The 25,515-nt window shown below is 27.8% G+C and overlaps 2 protein-coding genes and 1 long non-coding RNA gene across 6 annotated transcripts; 2 read left to right on the top strand and 1 right to left on the bottom strand.

Annotated features, from left to right (window-relative positions):
* The first annotated feature begins 1,204 nt into the window (after positions 1-1,204).
* Positions 1,205-9,100, top strand: LOC107169177 (ATP-binding cassette sub-family G member 1-like). Of its 4 annotated transcripts, none has more exons than XM_089230401.1 (13): positions 1,205-1,352; positions 4,986-5,174; positions 5,496-5,613; positions 5,737-5,926; positions 6,301-6,446; positions 6,508-6,752; positions 6,831-6,923; positions 6,993-7,105; positions 7,169-7,337; positions 7,483-7,583; positions 7,719-7,877; positions 7,947-8,132; positions 8,594-9,100. In XM_089230401.1, the coding sequence occupies exons 2-13, from the start codon at positions 5,090-5,092 to the stop codon at positions 8,747-8,749; spliced, it is 1,761 nt and encodes a 586-aa protein (XP_089086527.1). In that variant the 5' UTR covers positions 1,205-1,352; positions 4,986-5,089; the 3' UTR covers positions 8,750-9,100. The 4 variants fall into 4 exon arrangements, with proteins under 4 accessions (XP_089086527.1, XP_089086525.1, XP_089086528.1 ...); XM_089230399.1 differs by lacking the exon at positions 1,205-1,352 and adding an exon at positions 4,226-4,605; XM_089230402.1 differs by lacking the exon at positions 1,205-1,352 and adding an exon at positions 4,250-4,605 and having other exon boundaries at positions 6,511-6,752.
* Positions 9,101-10,247: 1,147 nt separating this feature from the next.
* On the bottom strand, positions 10,248-25,153 carry LOC149054341 (uncharacterized). The gene is made up of 6 exons (XR_016192273.1): positions 25,120-25,153; positions 20,859-20,873; positions 19,943-19,975; positions 18,896-18,904; positions 15,785-15,799; positions 10,248-10,813 (listed from the first exon to the last, which is right to left on the bottom strand). It is a non-coding gene; the product is annotated as an uncharacterized LOC149054341 (long non-coding RNA).
* Positions 15,819-16,774, top strand: LOC149054342 (uncharacterized). Its single transcript, XM_089230403.1, has one exon. It carries the CDS (start codon positions 16,341-16,343, stop codon positions 16,752-16,754), a length of 414 nt encoding a protein of 137 aa, XP_089086529.1. The 5' UTR covers positions 15,819-16,340; the 3' UTR covers positions 16,755-16,774.
* Positions 25,154-25,515: the final 362 nt, after the last annotated feature.

Below are 25,515 nucleotides of genomic sequence, written 5' to 3'. Positions count from 1 at the left end.
GATTATTCGAGCGAAATAAAATACGTTTAAATTCGAAATCTAATCAATGTGTGTGGCTGCATAAATAATTTAATAAATTATTAAAATTAACATGCAACATATTATTAAATTCACAATAAATTAATTTTTTTAGCGTCCCCCCAGACTTTGGAGACTTAAATTAAAGGGGACGCATAATCTAACCGTAAATAAGAAGGGGTACTCAGTCCTCCTTCGTCCCCCCTCAGTTTAACCACTGTACATAATATTATTCTGTTATTGAACTATTTTATGCAATATTATTTTATTTTTTAAATTCAAAAGACTGAATTATTTAAGTTCCTTTTAAATTGTTTTGATACATAATATTATTTTGTTATTTAACTATATTATGAAATAAATTTTTATTTTTTGAATTCATAAGCCTGAATTATTTTTTTTTTTTGATTTGTTTTAATACATAATATTATTCTGTTATTCAACAATACACAATACATTTATGTTTTTATTATTTAAAACTTGTAATTATTATTGGTTGTAAACTCACACATCTAAAATACAATTAAACATATAGTTACACTAGTATATCATCATATTATAGGTTAAATTATGACTGTTTGAATATTTTTTAACAATTAGGATTAATTTATCTATCTTATACATTTTGTAAACTATTACTGTTATTTATTTTATCAGTAATCAATACATTTTTACGAAAAAGAATATTTTTGCATATTAAAGAATATTTTGATGAAATTATAGAGCATAGAAACATCTTATTTCTATGGTTTTAAGTGCATATAAATCCGGTCTCTACTAATAAGTAATAACTAATGATAAATCGATAACAAAACTATTGGAAAAACGAAAGATTGAATAATATATAGAAACATTAGAAGCCAAACGGTACTAATAATTATTACAATTAAATAGCAATTAATAGAATGATGGGCCATTATTGTTGAATCGTTACCATATGCGTGTCGAGTAAAAATTCGAAATCATTCAGAGGTTATCGTCGGCTGTAGCTCAAAATTCAATTCATTCGCTACATTGACCCCGATAAAAAGGTCGAACTATCGATTGTAACAATTTGTAGTTAATGCTCCAATTAATAAATTACACGCCTATAATTATAAGTACCAAATCATATTATTAATGTTTTTTTTATTTTTCGTTTATGATGTTCGATACGGAATAATTTACTAGAACAATAATAGGTATTAGGTACATTGGTAATAATCGTTTCAGGATTTTTCAGTGGGGAAAGATGAAAAATTTAATGCAAAGTTAGCCGTGATGAATGGTATTGGATTTATTAACAGCAAATATAAAATAATTTTCAATATAGGAACAGAGAATTCTAATAGCATGTAAGTATTTGTGACGATGTTTACCTACGCATGATAATATTTTCAAATTTAAATTAAACACAATGAAATTATTATATCGATAAATTATTTATTTTCATTGTATAATGTATATCATACAGCTATATAATATTATATAGTGCATGTATACGTAATATTTTATTTACTATTGGGAACACATAATATGTATAACTATTATCGAATAACATCGATATACGCAGTTTATCATCATTGTTCTTAATTCAATATTCTTGGATTTTTTGTCAATATCGGTAGTATATAATTATTTACGCATTTTGTAATATTTGTCTATTATTTAAAATTATACCTACCAACTCTAAAGCCTAGAACACAGTCTTATCGACACCGTGTTCTACACTGAACAATAAGGTGAATTCGTCTAAATTCTACAACACGTAGGTATCCATTATGTTCTGACTGTTAAGAATATTGGTAATTCTGACCGATATCGCAGACTTCAGAAGTGCACACACTCCACACAACCGCGTGTCTACTTCACACGTGTGCCTGTCTCTGGCTTCAGCTAGAAAGTAGCAACTTTGGAAGTAGCTAGCAAGGCTGGGCATTAACGAGTTAAAAGTTAAAATTAAGTTAAAACGTTAAGTTAATTTTAATTAAGTTAATTAACTCGTTACTTTTTTTACAAATTAACTTTTAACTTAATAAGTTACTTTTTTTTAAGATTAACGTGTTAACTTTAAGTTAATTTTATTTAAAATTATCTAAATTAAGTTAATTTTAGTGCAAAGAAAAATGCAAATTATTAATGAGGTTTTTAGTATATTTTATGATTTACTATTTTAATATGAATTTCCTGTAGACGAAAATAATATGAAAAATAACTTTAATAGTCATTATATGGGCTATATAATATCTACCTACACGTTTATCATCAAAAATTGTATTAATAATATTTTCAAAGATAGGTTATACAGATTATCGTTTAAATGGGTTCCCTGAAGTGGATGTCGAATGTTGTCGTGAACGTTTTTCCATTATTAAATAAATGCAATTATAATCGGCTAGTCCGAATTTGGTTCAACAATAATTTATTACCGGCATTATAACAAGTCACAACACATGTAGAAAATATATTTGGGTGGTAGGTACTGCCTGTTTGATTTTTAAAATTTATGTGAATCAATTAAAAATATTGGTATCTTGGCAGTTGGGAGAAAACTATTAAGGTGTTTTTATTTTTTTTTGATGTACCACTTGGGTAAATTGATTTGAGTATGAGTTCAGGACTAAGATTTATTTTGGAAAAGTAGGTTTTTTGATAGCTAGTTAATACTTTTATGTCTCATTTAAAAAATTTCCCTAGTATTTTTCTTGAGTGTAAAAAAACTAATATTATGTGTGCAATTTTTTATTTTTGCAAAATAGAAAATTTTAACTTTAAACTAAGTTAAGTTACTTTTTTTTCAAAGTTAACTTTTAACTTAACGAGTTAACGTAAAAAATATGATTAACTTTTAATTTAACTTAACTTTATTATTTTAAAATAACTTAACGAGTTAAAAAAAATCGTTAACTTGCCCAGCCTTGGTAGCTAGTAGGTATGACCGCAATATATTATTATTTTTTCATTAAAATTAGTCACCGCATGAAAATACGCTTGATGGTCGCAATAGTCACAACCATTTATTAATAATCGAAAACTATTGTAATGTAATATAAAGACTGTACAATTTTAAATAGGAGACACTTGACTCCATTTGTCGGGGAAGTAAAAATTAATCACAATTTACTGACCCATTTAAAATAATAAATTTGAGGCCCTTCGTTCTCTTCTCTACCAATATCGACAATGATTACAAAGCATACCTATGCTTTATTCACAAATTATCAAGCCTGGGCATAAACGCGTTAATAAGTTAAAAGTTAAGTTAATTTTAACTTTTAACTTAACTTTTTAAAATTTAATTTTCATAAACTTAATTTTTAACTTAACTTATTTGAATTGATATAAACTTATTAAATAACGAGTTACTTTTAATCAAATTCAAGTTAAGTTAATTTATAAATAATTAAATAATAAATATAATGAAGTATAAAGTTGGCTATATTCTCTAACAGTTATAGACTTTTAGTTTTCTGAAAAAGTATTCAGAGTACATTCTTAAATACCATGTTATTTTTATTTAATAATTTTAAAAAAATGTATAATACTTGTCTGTATTACTAATACAGTATTAGTGTATTAATAAATCAACGGATTGTATTTGTTTCGGCATTTTTAAGTTTGTATTTTTTTCATACCTACTACATAATTTTATTAATTCAATACCTATATATAAAAAAGCTATTGGCTATTTCCTGTGGTCAATAATATTTATGATTTTTTTTTATTTATATATATATTATAAAAAAAAAATAACTTAACTTAACTTAAGTTAATTGAAAATGTTCATAAAACTTTGAACTTAACTGAGTTAAAAAAAGAATTAGGTTAACTATTAACTTTAAACTTTTTAAAATGTTTTCCATTAACTTAACTTAACTCAGTTAAAAATTATCATTAACTTGCCCAGGCTTGCAAATTATTAATTCGGAATTAATTCTATTATGGTTTCTCCGTAGGTATTAAAGTTAAATACCTATTTACCAAGCTATACAATCGTTCGAAATTAATGGGTGCCAAGTATTTTTTAACAAATTTTTATTTTCGATTAACTGAAAATATAAAAACATAATGTATATGCAACGTTAATATAAATTAGAATAATAGTGTCTCTCGGTGGGCGTTTAAAGTTTAAGTAATAAATCTGTTATGCCAGGCTCACATAAAGTGTGGATTTTGTTTTGTTTCTTTATTAAAAAATACTTTAAGAATGTCACGTCTCATCCGTGTCGGGAAAAATCGTGATTCGTGATTAGTATGTTTCGTTTTGTTTTTTTGTCCTGTGTGGTCGTGTGGAGTGTGGACCAATTATAGCAGCGTAACCATTTGTGGAAAATTATTTTTCAAAAATCATTCGTCGTTTATCACTTTTCTTGTTATCAGAAATCAGAATAGACGGACCTTTTCGGTTGTCAAGACAAGACTTACTAGACTTAGTCCAATGTCCAAATGGCAAATAATCTATAATATGATCATATAGACTATAGAGTATTTGCTTAGTCTTGTCGTTGAACAGCCGCTTTGAAGCCAAACTGCCAAAGTCTGTTCACTGACTCACTGTTGGAATGTGGGTCAAATTGTTTGAAAATAACAAATCAATTTTAATTTTAGGTAACTACAACTATAAAATATTTTAATAGTATCACAAACGTAGTGATAGGTATTTATAGCAATGATAGAATAACTATTATTCTGTGATTTAATATCAATAATAATGATTAATGGCCGTGGCGCGACGTGACATGATGAATTATCGCTGGTCAACAAGACTGTAATAAACAATAATCAATAATGCTTACCACTGTCCTATATTTATATCTGTGTAATGTTAGTATGTTACATCAAGGCCGAATGTCCATCCCAATGACATATAGTGAGTTTATAATGGTGGGGTAAGTTTCGGTCGTATACTTAGTACAATGAATTATTCACGACGTGTTGTTGCGAAACAGTAAAATTGTGCTTAGTTATTAACATTTTGTATTTTCTAGCCCACCGCCACCGCCGTTTGGTTTGGGTCGTCTTGTGTTTGAGCTGCTGCATCCAATGGTGTATTTGCTAGGTAGCGTTGGTTAAATCGATTGTTTACTGGGAAATGGAAGGCATTGATGTGGAGTTTGCAGATGTGACCCTAACGGTCAATGTATGGGATCCTCTGGTGACGAAGACGTTAAGGCCAGGTAAAGTACATAATATCTACCTTAAAATACTATGGACAATAATGTGGAAAAATATTGTGTATACTGCAAGTGTGGCCAAAGTATTTTTGATAAAGTTTTACTGAGAACATATTTTTTCTTTAAGAAGTTGCCTATAACTGTTGTTAAATGCAGTCACTCGTATTTATTAAAGGGAATAATGAACTTTGATGTAGGAAGTCTGTAAATTATTGGCAGTTCCTGGCTTATAGTGTTCTTTATTTTCTACCATTATTCAGACTGTTCAAATTAAATCATCATATTATTATAGTTATCAGATATTAACATACTCTGTTGTTTTAGAAAAGAAAACTGTTTTGAACAATGTCAGTGGCTCGTTCCATAGAAATCAAGTTGGGGCCATACTTGGATGTTCTGGATCTGGAAAGTCAACTCTTATGAATATTTTATCTGGTTACATGTGAGTGTTTTACAACAAATTATTAACCAACGCTAATTATATTGGTATAATATATAATTTTTAATTTTATTATTTTATGTGTGAAATCTTTAATGTTATGTTTTGTATTTTTAAACGGCTTAGATCAAGTGGTTACCAAGGATCTGTGACTTTAAATGGAGCACGACGAGATTTGCTAACATTTAGGAATGTCTCAAGCTACATCATGCAAGAGGATAATTTGCAACTATACTTGACTGTTCAAGAATCTATGGAGATTGCCATGAAGCTTAAACATTCAATCTCTAAATTGGATGTTCAAAAAAGAATCTCAGTGAGTTTCTAATAATTACTGAAACATAGCTAATTAATTTTAAAAGGCTGCATCATTAAAAAAAAATTTTTGTCTCTTACTTAAATAGAGTAAAGTTACAACAAAAGCCGTATTTCACTTATTGTAATTTCATTAAAATTAAGGTTTCCTTAAATTATTTATTTTTATTTATAAAAATAAAATGCTAAAAAAAGGTTCTGATATAAAACTGATTTTATATTATTCTTTATAATTATTAAAATATCAAAATTTAAATGCTGTAATCACAATGTGTGAATTATGGAGGGAGATTTTTACATTTTACAATACGTTACAAAAAATTGAAGAAAAAATTATACTTCTGTGCTCTCTTATTTATTATTTGTACCTTTCAGATAGACAGTTTACTTCATAATTTACTTTTATATGATAAACGAGACTCATTGGTTTATAATTTATCCGGTGGCGAGTGTAGAAGACTGACCATTGCTTTAGAATTGGTTCGCAGCCCAAAAGTGATGTTTTTTGATGAACCAACAACGTAATATATTTGTATTAGTTTTTGATAAATTATAATATTTTGGTTTTTTTTTATGGACCAGCAGAGGTCTGGATATAGTTTCTGCAAATAATGTTGTTAAGATCATGAGAAAATTGGCCGACTCTGGGAAAACTATAATATGCACTATACATCAAGCTTCGGCTTCTCATTTGACAAATTTTGACACGGTTTATGTTCTTACACCTTCAGGGCAATGCATGTATAATGGCAAGTCATCATATATAATTGATTATTTCTCAGATCTTGGATTTCAATGTCCTGCGTATCACAACCCTGCTGATTATGGTTGGTGGTAATGCCTCGAGCAAAAATATATATTATTGTTTCACAAATGTATTTAAATTTATTGAATTATTTATTCAGTAATTGAACTGAGTTTGGGTGAATATGGAATACCCGTTAATACAATGATTGAGTTAGCTACTGAACAAAACAAGAATGATAGGCATATAATTGGTAAGAACAATAAACACATTTAATATAAATTACTTAATATTATATTATTCATTGTTTAATTTATTTCAGACCCAAGTTCTAACTCTGTACCTGTAATTTATAGTCGAGAATATTCTACAAAATGTTTTCCTGAGCTTTGCATACTTATGCACAGAACTTTGCTAACTACTTTTAGAGATCATGTTAGTGGTTTATAGTTGACATTTTGAAAACTATGTAAATTTATAAAAATATTTATTTTCAAGTTTCTAGTTAAAGTAAGAATTTTTGTCCACTTCTTGCTGGGGATCATGTTTGGAATTGTTTACATAGGACTTGGGAAGAGCGCTATGCACGTTCGTGACAATGCAGTGTTACTATTTTTCTGTGTAATGTTTATGACTTATGTAGCAGCTTTTACAATGTCTATAAAATGTTAGTATTGGTATAAATACATTAAATATTTGAATAATAATGCTTTTATTGGTGTATTAGTAGTATAGAAACGATTTAATATTTATATTTGTATTTAATTAGTATTCAATAATAACATTTTTGTGCTTTATGCTATATGTTTTAGTTCCATTAGAGTTTTCAGTGATGCGGAAAGAATATTTTAACAGATGGTATTCATTAAGTTCTTATTACATTTCTGTCACACTTGTAGATCTACCAGTACAAGTTAGTGCTAAATATATAATACACAATATTTAAAATTTAAATTAATTAACTAATCAAATATCAATTTTTAAATAAATAAATACTATGAAATAAATAGTTCAATTATTACAGCTCTTATATTTTATTTTATTTCAGATTTTTTGTACCTTTTTGTTTTGTTCATTGATATACTTGTTATCTGGTCAACCTATTATAGTCTTTAGAATTTCAATGTTTCTATTGATATTTATTGTAACTGGACTTATGTCACAAGCAATTGGAATGCTTGTCAGTACTCTCTGTAAAGGTTTTGTTGTAAGTTCTAAAACCTAAGCTAATATTTGTTAAACATGAAATACTAAAATATAACAAAATTTGTTCTAGATTAATACTGTTATTGTTGCATTGATATTAATGTTTTGGACGACTTATGCAGGTGGCATGATAAGAATATCAGATACTCCTAAAATATATAGATGGTTATATGATATATCATTTATGAAACATTCTGTGCAAGGTGTACTTCATTCAGTTTATGGTTATGATCGTTCTGTATTGCCTTGTCCAGTTGTAAGTAATTTAATTATGTTTTAAGATTTTAAAAATTGATTACAGTTAGTATCTAGTTAATTGATAAAAAAAATCAATGTAAATGATCATAACAATTCAATATGTTTTAAAATATTGTATTAATAATGTAATAATTGCTTATAATCCAATGGTTATATTTGCTTTCTAAGTATGTAAGAAAATGTACATCCAAAAGAAATGGTTAAATTTTGTTCAAAATAATTTTAGATGAAATTTTATTGTACTTATTGGTATCTCATATGATTTTATAAAAAAATGTTTAATAGTCTTAGATTAAATAAAAGACACACTAAGAAAATTTGTATTTAATATTTATACATTTTCTATAAATCTGATGGTTTAAAAACAACTTAAAATTTAGATACTAAAATTAGTGAGCAGAACAAATTATTTAATTGTTTTGCTGTTAAAATAATAAGGTTTTTTTCATGTTTGTTTAGATGTTTTGTCCATTTGGTTCTCCAAAAGTTATGCTAAAAACAATTGATATGGGTGAGAATTTGTACTGGATAAATATTAGCTTTATCGCTAGTATTTATATTGTATTGAAAGTATGTGCTTTTATCGCCTTAAAGTATAAGCTGTCTTCTACTTGAACCAAATACCAATCAAAACATTAATGCAATTTGAGATACTAAAAATTGAAGGTGATTCAATATTAGTATTCATTTTTATTTAACTTCTTTTATTATTTAGTATTACTTTCAATTGAAAAACAATTACACATAAATTATATTTTTTTCATGTAATAACTAATAATCAATTTACTTTAGAATAAACAGGAACCTAAATTTCTACAAAATTAAATACTTGTACGACCATGAATAATTGTAATGTTAAAATAGGTGACTCATATATTATTTGAGATATAATTGTAATAATATGTACATCATAATAAATAGTTAGAAGGAAAATAATAAAATATTAATACTGACAGATGTTCTTAATATCGTTTTATTTATTTATTTATCAACATTTCACGGGCATCGTCCTTTAAACAGTTGAAACAATAGAACAGTGCATATTAAACATTTATAAATACAATAACTAGAAAAAATATTTATATTATAAATAAAGATGAGTTACATCATTTACACATTGGCCAACATTTACAAATATTGTTTATGTTTGTAAAGTGTATATGCCTCTTCATCGAAGTCCACTGAAAACAGCACAAGGTGGTTGTATGTAAGTGGCAAAGGTGCCGGCAAATGGCGATATATGACTATAAATCGCACACTGGATTTGCTGGATGTACCCACAGGTACGCAGACAGACGATTACGGCCAGTGGGCAGTGGCCCAACAACAAAAACAAACAAGGCACGCGACGGCGAACGAACACAACTATGTGTCAGGATCGACCGCTCGGAGTAGACCACAAAGACAAAGATGTCGGGCGCCGGGACTTGCTGGACGACACTTATCTCCGCCACCACGCAGCTGTTCACAGCTACACAGCGTTCCGCGTTCGAACATAGGGATATTAAAAATAAATTATAGGCATAGGTGGGTACAATTTTTTGTAACTGATTACACCGTTGATGATTCCACGCAACGCCACTGCGCCTATCGTACCCACATTGTCGTGTTGGCAAAGCGTCGCGACACCACGCGAATATCACCTTCAAAGTCTACTAACTCCCTATCTGCTGTGCGAGTAGCCCTCGTCGGTTCGGAGAGCCCTAAAGGCTAAAAGGTCTAATCTTTTCAGTACCTACCATCCTCCTCAGCGCACCTGGTTAGGCCATGCTCTTTCCCGGACGGTATTTACGAGCCAACGCCACTTGTCCGAACGTGCCGGACGTAATATAATATTATGTTCCCCAACCCGAACGCTGTAACAAACCGTACATTTCCCAAGATTTTAATCGGATCTCTAATTATTTAAAGTGGATAAGGTATTCACTAAAGTAGAACTATTTTCGTTGGACTATCGTCATTGCTTAGCATTTTGGAGTATAAACGTTGGAAGTATGCATTTTGGTATTTTTAAGTTCTTATAAAGAAACGTATAAGATACCTAGGTACTTTGAATTAAACTCACATGTCTCGCGAGGACCAATAAAAGCTTAAATTAAAAAAAAAATCAATATACTCCGTTTTAAAAACCAATAGTTTTATTACTCCTCATAGAACATGAACATTTATAAATATTTTTATTTTTTCAAACTTATTTCCATATTGTTTATTGTTTTAATAGGTATATTTATATTGTTTAGAAGTATTATAAAGTTAATATAAACATATCTTAAAATATGAATTATAATTATTAGATAAAAGTAAAATATAATAATAAAAGAAGTTTTTATTCTCCCCCTACATGAATGCATTTTTTTTAAAAATCATGTTGCATGAAAAAATTCATAGTAATATTTATGGTATTATATAATTTCAATTGAAAATAGCATTTGACTTGTAAAATAGTGAATTTTTGTCAGCCGAAATGTTTCAATACATCCATGTTAAGAGATACAAAAAATATAACAATATGATAAGAATCATGTTCCTAAAGATAGTGTGCCAACTGATCTATAGAATAAAGACAAACACCATTCCGTTGCTGTTCAGTGAAGTAGTTCGGGTTAATAAATTCCGTTAAATATTGGCCAGCATTAATTATTGTTTGATTACAGAATGTTTTAAACAATTCTGCCGGGACTGAAAAATAAATTGGTATTATAATTTTGATATTGTATATTAGATTGCCCCACAACTAACTTGTACAATTGTACCAGTGGCGGGGCGAGGTAAAATTTATATGTGGGCGTCGGGCGAAGTAGACTTAAATAAGAGGCCCTTTTTTAAATTTTTTGAACTTCTCCCATATTTCTCTATGGTTAATTATAAAGCCCTTTAGAACGTGGGACCGTGGACAATGGCCCACACCGCCCAAGCCTAGTGCCGCCACTGAATAATTATACATACATAATGTTTATAAAAAGAATATTTGCAGAAAATCCGACAAAATTGAACTCAGCACAAAGTGATTGTAATTAATTTTATAATGACAATATTGAATGTTTCTATTATTGTATGATAAATTATAGTTTTTAAATTTCTGGATTTTGATGTATTTTTTCCAAGACGGTAAATTTTTATCAAGATGAATTTAAAAATAAGCAAAAAATACATAAATATATGATTTCACACAATATTATATTCCGGAATAGCTTATGTGTCGCAAGGATAACTTGTTCTTAATACATAATTTACTTAAGTTTGAAAAACTATGTAAGGTTAATCTCACCTTATGATGTGCTTAGAACTTAGAACGGCTATAGGTATGACATATGCGAAAAAGTTACAAAAATCACCTATCATTTGCGCCAATCTAATATTGTATACCTGTTATAACCAACATATGACAGCATAAACACCAAAGGTGTAAAAATGAAATTTAATTTGAGCTAAAATTAATATTTTATAAAAGTAGTTATTTAAAAATTGCCATCTTATAAAAAAATATATTATATTAAAAAAAAAATGATCAATAATAAATAAATAAATATAGGGGAACATGGGGCAAAGTGGGGTACCGGGGCAAAGTGGGGACATCGTAATATCTATCTGTTTAATGTATAAATTTGATAATATTTTTAAATTTATAGCTTCCTTGATCATCTGAGATTGTGTGATAAAAGTTTTGAACTTAATTATCGATTATTTTGCGATTAATCGATGAAAAACTGTTCATGTGCCTGTTATCATTTACTTGATAATAAAATTGTATAATTTGTTATTGACATATTAAATTATTTTGTGCTTTGTTTTAGATGATTTTTTTTTTATTAAAAAGTGTATATTATGAGCTTTATGATTAGCATACTATATTTGACTTTAGATATTTGAATCGAATTAAATTAAAGGTTCTAGGTAAGTTAATTCATTGGGGCAAAGTGGTTTATACCTGAATGGGTTACCTGAATAAATTAATCTATTTTCTTAAATGTAAATTATGCGTTTTCAGAATGGTTAGGCTGTTAGGCATTATAAAAGAAAAACCAACCAACATTCCTGGTCTGAAGAATCTATGAAGTCTGCAATATTGGCATACAATAATAAAGAGATGGGATTCAGAAAAGCTTTTTGTTCCTAAAAATATTTTAAGTTTATGTAAAAAAATAAAAAGTTACAATTTATGTTATTATTTTTTATGTTAAGTTATACATTCAAGTTAACTATTGTTTTTTATAAAGAATTTGTTTTGTTTGTCAAATTAATTAAAATATATAGAATTTACATGATTTATTTTTTATGTCCCCACTTTGCCCCTGGGGCAAAGTGGGGTAAAATGTACTTTTTTTTACATCCTTTTCAACTTCGAAAAATAAAAATAAAAATTTTCATAATAAATGTTTAATCAATAACAACAACATAAACATTGTGTAAACAAAATTTGAAAGGAAAAAATAGATTTTTAAGTGAATTACAGGCCTTCAAACATTAGCGTCCCCACTTTGCCCCATGTTCCCCTAAATTTAATGAATCGGTTGCGATTTTATAAAAAAAATGTCAATAGGTAGTAAATTAATAATAATAGATATAATACGTGCAAAAATGTCAGTAGTAGATAATAAATTTAATATATTGGTTGATTTTTTAATCCCACTTTTTTCACATATTCTATTCGATTTATTTCACTATCCTGGTATTTCTTTCATTGTGCAATTACTTCTTCGTGAGATATCTTTAATTTATTGTTAGAAGGAGAGTTCATAAATAAATATGTTTGCTTTGTAATTTTAATAATACATCAATCACTTTATGAACGGAACAATGAGCCACATAAAGTTGATCTAACAGTTCTAAATTTAATATCTGTCATTTAATATCTATTAACCGTGATACACAAGGTAGGTACCTAGGATTTAGGCTCTTATGCACGATACTAGTTTTTTTTTCTTATTTCATTTTGGCACTTTCACCACTTAGAACGCACTAGTTGCGTACCGTAAATAAGGTGTACCTACACGAAATGCGTCACAAAAATCCAAGACGCAATTCGTGTATTTTAATCAGGGGTTCTTAAACAACTAACAAGGAAATTAATCAAACATTTTTTTTTATCGATAGTGTCACTGGCGTTAATGAAAATATCATAGTCATTGACTTTTAAATAGTCGTTACACATTAAATAAAAATAAAACAGCTGTCACATATATCATTCAGGTATACGAAAAACTGAGTAGGAATCTAAGCTGAACAGCAGAAAAAGTAATACAAAATGATTAGCAGTAGATACTTACATAAGTTTAGGATATTGCCAAAATAAATATTATCCATATATATATATTATGGATTATACATACATAATACAAAGGTTTACCGATAGTACAGATAGAATAGAGTCAATAGAGGTCATATTTGTAATGTTTGTCATGAGCAAGACTAGGATTTGTATGCAATAGCATGTTTTTTTTGCGACTTCTGATTATTGATTTTGTCAGTAATGTCCACGAATCACCTCTTGATGAGATGAATGGTGGTGTTTTTATTTTGCATATTTTGGATAAAATGCATATTAATGCATATATTGAATAAAATAAATATTATTGCATATTTCGATTATAAGAATGCGAAAAATGCATGTTTTATATGTTATCATAATGTCATTATCACTTATCAGTCTATCACTACTTGCCAGTAAGTTGCCCGTTGCCTTATATTTTTATTTGTTACTGTTATGTGTTTAAAACTTAAAATGTGTTCTTTTACTAAATTATTATGTTATGCTTAATTATGAAATATATATATATATTACTTCGTTGTATCCAGTTGTGTATAGTTCTACCAAAATCACATTATAGTATATTTCGTAATTAATATTTATAATTTAATATTAATATTTTTTGTAATCGCTTTGCTATAATTATTTTTTAATAATTTAATAAAATGCAAATTAAAAAAAAAGAAAAGATATTAATATTTCATATTTAATTCTAGCTCTACTGATTAAAGTATAAAACTTGGTTTTTTTGTCTAACACAAATTTTATTTTTATAAATACAATCCCATGGTACAATAGGTACGCGATTAAAGATTGAATAGCTTGACGGAGAAAGATAAACATAATTAATAAAAGTATGTCGGTCAATATAAAATCTAAGATAGAAATTAAAATGCATATTTTTGCATATTTTGGTAAATAATATGCATATTTTACAATTTTTTATTGCATACAAATCCTAGCCCTGGTCATGAGTCATGACAATAATCGTAATTTGTAAAGAAATCCATCCACTGTCGTAATCCTACTATTACGAATAGAATAATAATTAAACTAGGCAGTTCAAAAATTATTATGATAAAGAAATTATTTAAGATCTAATCATTGGCTAACATATATTGAAGAGTACATTAACTTGAATTTAATTTATATAATATTGTACAAATTTTATCTTGCCAATACTTTTTACCACGACAGAAATATAATTTGAAAAAATGCCAAAAGAAAACTAAAATATACAATGCTCAGCACATGAAATTTTGGCCTTGCCAATTAAGAAATTATATCTTCATGGATAACCTGTTTTTGTACAGCCTTTTATTTGATTTGGAAAAATAATGACGTTATTCTGATAGGGAGGTGCCTTAAGTAATAACCACCAAAGAATGTTACAATACAATGAATATTTTCACAATGTTAGTTATCTACCTCTCAAAAAAAAAAAGTTAATTATGTAGGTAAGTACGAGTAAAAGGTAAATGTATACCACACAGATTAAATGATTATCATAGTAAAGATATTATTATTTAAAATCTCATCTATTCACTATTAACTGATATTTAGTTGTATAACTTAAAATATATTTAAATAATGTATATATATATATATTATATATATTATACAGGGTGTCTCACAAAGATCTGACATGTGGAATAACTTTTGTTGTACTCAATATTTAAAATTTTTTTTCCTATGCTATATTATTAGTATAATTTTTATTTTTAAATACTGAAAAAAACATAAAAGTGATAAAAAAAAGTTTTGGATAAATTCAAAATAGCCTATTTGTGAATCTGATTAAAAGAAAAATTTTGATGGTAAACAGATTTAATTAAGCCAATTAGCTTATTTTTTAGAATTTTTTTTTAAATTAAATATTTTTTGGCTAAATTAACTTGAAACATAATTTTTTTAATTAAGAATTTTGAAATTTTGATGACATGAGTTTATTTCTTAAATTATTTACTTAACATATAATTTTAATAATTTTTGTCATACGTTTAATTAGCATATTTTTTTCTGATACGAATTCGGAATAATTTATATACGCTTTTAGAATTATCCAAACGTCTTCTTATTCTCCTGTAATCGTTTAAGGATAGAAAATATTTCTCATTCGAATCATTTATAACTAAAAGTTTAATTTAACATTAAAGCAAATTAACATAATTAAAAAAAATATTATCTTCCCATTATATTTTTGGAATTAAGAATAATATTCCATAGAATTTCTTCAGAAATTTCCAAAAATAATCTAGCTCTTCCTTAAATTTTAATTTATTCTCGCAATGTTTCTCATAATTAAAAGCATTGTTAAAATACAAATCATAAAGTCAACATATTTACAAAATAAAATTGAATAAAATATATATATATATGAAATAAAATAAATGATTACGTACCTGAACCAAGACTCCCTAAAAAATAAAATAATAATTGTAATTATCTTTATATATATAATTCTACTGTACGTGTGCTTGTAACTGAACTTCTCCAAAACGGCTGGACCAATTTTGCTAATTCCTTTTTTGTTGTGTTCGTAATTGACAGGAGAAGGTTCGTATAAATGAAAATTTCTAAAATTCGATCTCTAAAGGGTGGCTCACACAGGGATTTTTTTAACCAACGAAATTTTTTTTTTTTTTCATAGAGTTGCCGTTGGTTAATAAATAACATATTTTATAAAATGAATCGTTATCAATAAAGAATTTTGTAAGTAGTTTAGTACAGCAACGCGTACATAAAACAATATAGAAAGGAGTTTCTTCAAAGGAAGAAAATATTGGTCGACGGACTCAGAATTCACAATTAGTCCATAACTATCGGTTAAATAGATCGGCGGAAGATCAATAAATTGACGGACAATGAAAATGTAAGAAACCAGACTGTTATCACACGTGCTAATGAAAGTCAAGAGCAACGCAAAGAACGCCGTCGGCTAATACATGTAGACAAAGAATGGCCCGTCAACGAGTCACCGTCACATTCAGAACACGTGAACAACAGCGTTTGGAAGTGTATGGCACATTGGCACGTGCATCACTTTCACTTCTTCGTCTTGCGTTTGAATATGAGTCGGACATCGACTATTCGTCACATTCACAAATTGTAATCGGTGATATGAACAAACAATGCCAACACTGCCATGCACTCAAATACAAAAGTGAATCGGCCGGTTTCTGCTGCGCCTCTGGAAAAGTTGTATTGCCACCATTGAATTCGCCGCCAGAATCATTGAAAGCACTATTGGCTGGAGCTACATATCAATCTAAATTGTATTTGCGGAAAAATTGCAAATTTAATTCGTGCTTTCAAATGACATCATTTGGAGCAACAAAAATCGTTCAGAATGAGGATGGTCGCAATTTTTAATCAACGTTTAAAATTCAGGACCAAGTGTATCATCAAATTGGTTCTTTAAAGCCGATGCCTGACAAGATTTTTGCAAAATATCTGCTTTATGCGTGGTGAGAGGAGCAGCAAATAAACGCGCGCTGCCAGTACAACCATATCGAACAGACGGAGGAGCGAGATATTGTAGGTATTTTAGCACCGTTTTTACAGAATCACAACCAGTTGGTCCAGTTGTTAAATACCGTTTCAAACGAATCTAGGACAAAATATCCAAATTTATTCGTTTTTACGTAAATTAATAGATTGCTTTCTAATAAAATTAACTCAAATATCAAATTATTTAATTATAAAAATATACCTAATATATAATAATTATATAAATATACTTAATATATTATATAATTAAATATATATATAACTTTTAAATTTTTAGAAAATAGTGTAGTTAGTCATTTTTTTAGCAAATTATTCCTGTATTCATAAAAACAAATTGTTTTACATTTTATTTTATATTATTTGACTATTTGACTAATCTTTGTGCAGGATATTTTGTGATATTATTATACTACTAACGTAATTTATATATTTAGGAGTTAATTTTATTAGACAGTAATTCTATTCGATTGGTAGTTCTACGCCTCAAGCACGAAAGAAAATAACAATACAAGCTTCAGAAACAATCAAACAGGGTGATGCCTTATTGTGAACCTTCAGAGAACGTCAAGCCTGATTCCATTCATCTAAAAACATTTGAGCAACGAGATACAAGATTGGAAACCGATATGAAATATATGAGTGTACATCTACAAAATGATGCATCAGCCGATTTCACAAAAAAATTGCTGTCAATGAATTAACACAATGCATCTCATTCCCAGTTAATTTCTGTAAAATAACAGCAATAACCAATGAGTTGATTGACAAAGTATTCCCAAATCTACCACAAAATTACGGAAATCGTCGGTGGATCATTGCACGTGCTATATTGGTGTAAATATTTACAATCAATAACACCATTCTAAACAAAATTCCAGGGAACACGATAACGCATCAGTCCATCGATACCGTAAGAAATCAAGACGAAGTTATCAATTTTGTTCTAACATTGAAATTTGGCTTGACCATCATTCTTTTACGAAACATCAATCCTCCACGACTATGCGACGGTACCAGGTTTTCAGTGAAAAAGTTGTTAAACAACGTTACCGAAGCTAAAATTTTAAAAGGAAATTTTAAAGACGAAGATGTACTGTTTCCACTCATCCCAATGATTCCAACAGATATATGCCTTTTGAATTCAAGCTTTGGAGTTTCCAGCGCGACTCGCCTTTGCAATGACCGTTAAAAAAGCACAAGGACAATCGCTACAAGTGTATGGAATAAATTTGGAAAATCCATGCTTCTCACAGGTACAGCTGTATGTGGTATACTCATGCGTCGGAAAGCCTTCTGATTTATTTGTGTACGCACCAGAAGGAAGAACAAAAAATATTGTGTGTCCAAATATCATTCGATTGAATACTTGAATTGTCAGACTTTTCTTGATAAAATGAATTAAATTACATAATAATAAACTAAATTGATTATCAGTGTAAATTATTACTTAGTATATTTTACCATTATCTATTTATATGTATAGAAAAAAAACTGCAAGCATGATCACAAGTAACGAATTTAACACACAGCTTGAGACATTTAAGAGGTTCCTAGGCTTTTTAACAGGCTATAAAGTACACGGTTACAGCTAGTTAACTATAAAATGCTTTTAAATTTTCTGATTTCGAAAAATATTACTTATATTTTTACCGATACAGAAAAATATAATCGAAAAAAAGTTTGAAAAAAATACCAAATTTTGATAAACAAATATTAATATATAAGGTATTAAACTATTCAAGTCTAAAAGGTAACTGTAATTAAATCATGCGTATGGTTACAAATTGTTTTCAAACGAGTGGTAGTTTTATACCTAAACAAGTTCTCTTTTTGGTATTGGTGCGCAAACTAGTACACCCGATTTAAGTTCCCCGCACATATTGAAGTTAAAAACGTTAGATCATCCTTACATTTTCATTTATTCTCGCATATATTTCTTATAATTAAAAAATTGTAAGAATAAAAACCATGAAGTATTTTACAAAATAAAAATAATTACGTACCAGACAAAGCTTTTATTGAAAAAAATTTTTATTATTATTATTTATAAAATATTTTTAAATTCCACGATTTCGAAAAATCTTTCTTATATTTTTTCCGAAACAGAAAAATACAATTGAAAACAATTTGAAAAAATGCAAAAAGAATATTAAAAATACAATGCCTAACACGTGAATTACTGGCCATGCCAATTTATTTATTATGTACTCTTGGATAACTATGTTAAGCATTTTACTTGTGTAGGAAAATTTATGACGTTATTCTGACAAGGAGGTATCTCAAGTATAATAACCACAAAAGAATGTTACCGCCTTACCGGGAACATAGAACATTTTCATAATATTCCTCTACCTCTCACAAAAACCCCATATAAAAATATACAATTACTAATAAAAGGTAAATTTATACTAGGTTGATTAAATAATTATTATAATGAAGACATTTTGGAAATGTTTTTTGGAAACTTCCCAAAATATTTCAATAGCTTTCCTTTCCCCCACCAATATAATACAAGACACATTTAGTTTCTTGAGTTTATAAAATCTTACCAATACTTTTACCGAAATAAAATAATGTTGATAAAAATCATTTAGAAAAGTTAAAACCATTAAATATATAAGTTGGGCATAAAACGTAACTTGCTAATCAATACATTATGTCATCTGGGATTAACTGTTTTTTTTACGCTGTATACTTAAGGTAGAAAAACTATGAAGTTCCCTCACAATTTCAATCATTAATGTGCGTATGTTTGAAAATAACCAAACGATATTCAATCAACGCTATTATAAACCAATCATAACACATAATTTACCAGATTGCTGACTTAATCTGTCGATAACTTAAGCTTGCGCTAACACCACTTACTTAAAATATTTTTGTATTCAATATAAATATAAAAATTCTAACATCATTCTAACACTATTCATATTTTATGAACAGTTATTATACCTATGTGTGATATTGAAAATATAGACACTAGATTATTACTTTTATACAGTATATTTTAAAATTAATTTTAATTTTTAATACACACAAATGTTACATACGTGATAAAAATTTCAAATATCTGAGTGCAAGATCTGTAAAAATAAACTACATTGTGACAAATTATAATTGTTTTTGGTATATCTTAAAATCTATACATTTTACATCATATATGTCACTGGTACGTGTAGTTTCGGGTATTACGGAATATTGGTTCCCGATAAAAATTATTTATCATTATACAAATGTTCGAATACAATCCATATGTAGAAATCGATTTTCATCTGACATTTTATTGGTTTTATGTCTTGGAAAGAATAAATATTATATTATATCTAATAGACTGGTGAAAATGGAAAGTTTATGTGTGAAAATAATGAATAATTGAATGAAAGTCAAATTGCAACTTAATTTTTTTTAAATGTGTGTTGTAAATTCATACCACATTAAAAAAAATAAATAAAAAATATTCTTTATTCCAAACAACCGATTTGTTATGATAACATATTATTGTTGATGCCATTATTTTATTATTATTATTAGCATTAATAAACAATAAATACGTAACTAAGCAAATAGCGTATTATGCATATTAACTAACTATTAATTCCAATACTTTTGACCATATTCATTTATTTAAACTATTATAACGGGCATTAATCATTGAATTCAAATACAACTACTGTACAGCAGAGCGTTACCCATTTGTTTATCTTTTTTTTTTTTTTATTATTCAAAATCTTATAATATAACTTTATTGTTTGTACGATGTTTTCTTTACTCGAATGTCTATTAATTAACTTTTAGTTTTCAATTATTTTTTGGTTTTCAATAAATTTAAAATATTTAAATGAATTATTCTCTATAGATTTTTAATAGCATGTTTTTAATAATTTTTCATGTAGCAAATTCAGCAAAATCATTATAAATAAATCTTACACAAAATTAAAACCTAATATAGTATCGATAACTACGTACTTTGTAATAAAATACCTAAAAACAGAAATAAAATAATATTTCGTTATTTATGGGACATTATTAGTGGAACTACCATGAACGTGCAATGTAATCTTAGATACAGAATGATAGAAATAAACGCTTTTAAAATATTAAGTTAATTATAATTATTTGAAATCGATAAAATGTTGATCGCTACTAAATTTGAAAATGTTGATTTATTTTTAAAGTTTATGAACACAGAGTAACCATATTACACAAAAAGAAATAGATAATAATAGTTATACATATTCGGGATAATAAGCACTAATTAAACGGATTCATACATGTAACGATACTTGGCGAGAAATTAAAAATTTAAAAAAAGGTGGTCATTACAAAAGCTATGAGAATCCCATAAATTGAATTTTCAAAATTAAACACATAAATAAAAATTTCACGTACGCGGTGTATCTAGAAATAAATTATAACAAACATAATATTTAGTAAATTATATTATACTTATAATAATTCACATTTCACAGTACCTGCTTGTAAAAAATATACTAATGCTCTTATTCTACAAACATTTAATTACGTGCAAATTTATACGATCTATCGATGAGAATCAATCGTTAGCAAGATTTCAGAACATTTAATATAAAATTATTCATTAGTTATTATAGCAATTAAAAAAATAAAGTTAAAATTCCTAGTGCATGATATTATATTTTTCTATCACTCATAATAGATTAGTAGATGAATAACGAAGCCCATAATTAATTATGCGTTTGAGTTAGGTAAGTAAGTATATGGAAGATACTTTGCATTTGACTAAAGTGTATGTCATTGTTTTCACCGACGAACTGATAAGTGTATAATACTAATTTATAATTGCAATTTGAATTATGTATTTTACGGTGGTAAGTCTATCAGTTTGGTAGATTATTAAGTTACCTATAATGATATCTACAAATGCAATAGATTATAGATTTGAAAACAAATATTTTGGTTTACAGAGTTATACTATAGGAGAAACAAAAATAACCTGAGCTCACAGTAGTGTGCTGGCCAAGTTCTTACAATATTAGTGTTTCTTTACACCAGGTTTATTGACCATCAAATCGCTACTTTCGTTCAAGACGGACTTTTACAATTTGGAATTTGAAACTTAAATCTTAAATCTTAAGTTTCAGTAGGTTAGGACTTAAAAAAAAATGAGCCCTTGATATTAAGCCTTTTCAATAAGGGAGAACATCAGTGTTTTAATTGTTGTTAGTGATTAATTAGTGCTGGATTTAAACGTTTCATCATTTTTAAGAGTGAGAGTAAAATTCGGCGCTTTGTTAAAGAAATGAGGGAGTCATAAATTTGATTTTTTAATACTTATGATAACATTTATCTATGTGAATTTCAGTAGGCGAATACGGGAAAATTTACACTGTATGACCTAGACACCTACCTTATAATGCAAAGATAACAATTTAAGAAAAGTATTTTTCATAAACTTAATGCTATAATACTTTCAGAAGACGTGTTACCCGCACGTGTTGTTTCCGTCTTACAAGTGCATAAATTTTACGCTCTGCAGCAGATCATGTTTAGCTCCGTTAGTTTAAAAATTATAGTAAATGGACCTCTTGTATAATTTAAAAGTAAAAGTACTATTTAGACTACCTCATAGGATTTTTTTTTTACTTTATTTTAATTTTGAAGCGAGTTATCAGTATTTTAAGATATACAAAAAATTTAAAATTTCAAAATATATTATAACTCGCTTCAAAATTATAGTAAAGAGCCCATGAGGGAGTCTAAATAATAATCTTACCTTTAAATTTTATAAGAGGTCAATTTACTCTATTTTTAAATTAACGGAGCTACGGAGCTAAAAGTGATTTGCTGATCATAAAATTGTCAATATAAAGCACTTGTAAGACGGAGAATACACATGTGGTATAACATCTTCTTAAGAAGAATGGTTCTAAAAACAGGATTATAATCTTTTTTAAACTATTAGACGTAGTCCGCAAATAGTTATAGCAGCGTCGACGAAAACACACTAACAAATAGAATTCTGAAACAAGAAGTGACAATGAATCCGGCGAAATGGCTTGTGAAATTTGACCTCGTTAAGATACAAAACTATATCAAACCCCCGCTTGAAAAACATTGGATAGAAAAATAAAAAATATAAATATAATATAAAAATTAATATTATAATTGAAGTTTCGTAATTTTCAAAGACATCAGGTGAAAAAAAAATCTATAATATTGTGGAATATTATTGAATATAATAAGGGAATATATGGATTATAAAAACGGTCGAAAAAACGCCGAATAAATGACTCTAATCATAATATAGCATTATATATATTTTTATGTATCCTTCAATACTTCACATAAAAAAAAAAAATGAAAAATAATATTTCGTTATTCATGTGATATTTTCAATGGACATAATTAGGGCTCTATATTGTATATGATGTATATTCTATATGTATGCTCCTCATAAGAGACATCGGGCTGTTACCGAGTCAAATTATGATAAAATATTATCATTTTTATATGTTATCAAAATACGAATTTAGAACATATTATTTTGTTATTACTTATTTTACGAATTATGTTATTGTTACTTGTTACAGTTATTGGATATTTAATTTATAATTTATAGTTAATTTTTTGAAATTTAAATATACAATATTATATAATAACATTTTATATTATTAGTTTTTATACTAATTATGACTGCGTAAGAATTCAATGTCCATCACAGAAGACAATCTAATATCTCATTACGATATAACTAAATAAACATTCTTTCGTAAATGTTTTAAATCTTCGTCTGAAAGGGTTAAGAAACTATGAAAAAATAGAATTATGAAGATCAATAAAAAAAAAAAAATAATTCATACCATTAGCTGAAAAATAAGAAAAGAATATTAATAATAATCATAAAATTTGTCTAAAATTGATTAATAATAGACCGAGGAAGAAAAGAAGTACTGTCAAATTGTAAAATTGTACAAATAACTGTCGTAATAGATTTATTTTAAAGTTAATTATTTATAGTATATTATATGTATATATATATATAAAACGTCGTTTTGTTATATACGTTATTGTTTTATACATATATGTATGATAATATCCCTTTCAGTCCCTATGACCTCCACAGAGGACATTATTTTGAGTTAATTCTGATAAGGTTACAAATCGGTTATAATAAATAAATAATATTTATTCACCATGCCAATAATGTAAAGAATACAAAAAACATAATATTTATAATGTGAGTCTTATAATGTATATTTTATAGTAAGAAAATATGTCTCTGAAAAATGTTGTCATCATTTTTGAAAAAATAGATAACAGAAATATTTTTTTCTATAAGATGAATTTGTTTTACAAATTTGAAATTTTTTCTTTGATAAGATAACATCATACCTAGTCAATATGTACGAATGACCATTATTCTACCAAAACTAGTATCAGTGATGTTATAACAGTAATTGTTATGTATGCCCCTCATAAGTCGAGACATCGGGCTGTTACGGAGTCAAATTATGATAAAATATTATCATTTTTATATGTTATCAAAATACGAATTTAAAACATATTATTTTGTTATTACTTATTAGTTATTTTACGAATTATGTTTTTGTTACTTGCTACAGTTGAATGTATTTTACCACGTAGATAGAACCTATTGAATGTAACTTATAAAACTATTGTTGATAACAATTTTGAGAAAGGAAAATATAAAATATCCCCCCCCCCCCCGAAAATTGATCCTGGATACGTGCTTGGATAGAACCATTGATTTTAGAATAGTCTATTCTATAAACAATGATAGAATTTATGGGTGGTAATTTATTATATTATTGTTACAAAATGGTTATATTTAATTAACTATAAACATGCACAAAATAATATTACACAAATACTATATATAGACAACGCTAATATTATCATTTATACCGCATAATTGTTATTTGTATTCAGATCACTGAATTAGTGTCACATTATGGAAGGAGGAAATAACAAATAATCGTTAATACTGTTAATAGTCACATTGTGTCATAAAATTAAAATCAAAATTAAGAGTGATAAATTGTAACGAGACAGAAACCATATCCCACGTCACTTTCGCCATCTGTTATCTCGTTACTACATCGCCGCAATACCAGTACAAAGTAAAGACATGCGTGTCGCACTCTGGTAGTAGGTACAGAAAACCACGAAGACCAAACCATACATAATATATAATATCATCACAGTCTATGGACCAAACGTACCGCACCTAGTGCCAGCACGTTGCCATATAGGGCGCGCATGGGGGCATGGGGCATATGCATTCAACGGTGCGCCACCCGCTTGTAGCCCCAGTCATGAGAAGTCATGACAAGACAACCAGGGTGATATCATTAATTCATAGAGAAGCAGCAAAGAGTAAAAAATCAAATAGGAAACATCAAACCACCACGAAGAGCAACCTAGCAAAAATTAGGCCATTTCGTAAATGAACTTTAGACATTCTCCCTTTGTCGTAAGCTGCAGAGGTCTGAGCTGGACGGTAGGTCGTACACAGGAGGACTAAAATTGCAAATACATCCGGCCGCGCATTGTCTAACTCTGATCAGGCGGTATTCACAAAATCGTTATATTTAGCAGTGCTGAGACAATTCCCCATCTCAGA

Source organism: Diuraphis noxia, unplaced genomic scaffold (assembly GCF_037042655.1).
Source record: "Diuraphis noxia isolate RWA-SAM2 unplaced genomic scaffold, SU_Dnox_SAM2 contig0007, whole genome shotgun sequence".
Taxonomy (NCBI): Eukaryota; Metazoa; Arthropoda; class Insecta; order Hemiptera; family Aphididae; genus Diuraphis; species Diuraphis noxia.
Note: the sequence above shows the minus strand (reverse complement) of the source record. Positions and strands in the feature narration are given on the sequence as shown.

What these genes read in the sequence shown, in the direction of transcription:
- LOC149054342 (XM_089230403.1), top strand. Translation starts at nt 16,341, where the DNA reads ATGGCCCGTCAACGAGTCACCGTCACATTCAGAACACGTGAACAACAG.
- LOC107169177 (XM_089230401.1), top strand. Translation starts at nt 5,090, where the DNA reads ATGGAAGGCATTGATGTGGAGTTTGCAGATGTGACCCTAACGGTCAAT. An exon ending in TCACAACCCTGCTGATTATG is followed by an intron (nt 6,753 to 6,830) that starts GTTGGTGGTAAT and finishes TTATTTATTCAG; the next exon opens with TAATTGAACTGAGTTTGGGT. An exon ending in GAATGATAGGCATATAATTG is followed by an intron (nt 6,924 to 6,992) that starts GTAAGAACAATA and finishes AATTTATTTCAG; the next exon opens with ACCCAAGTTCTAACTCTGTA.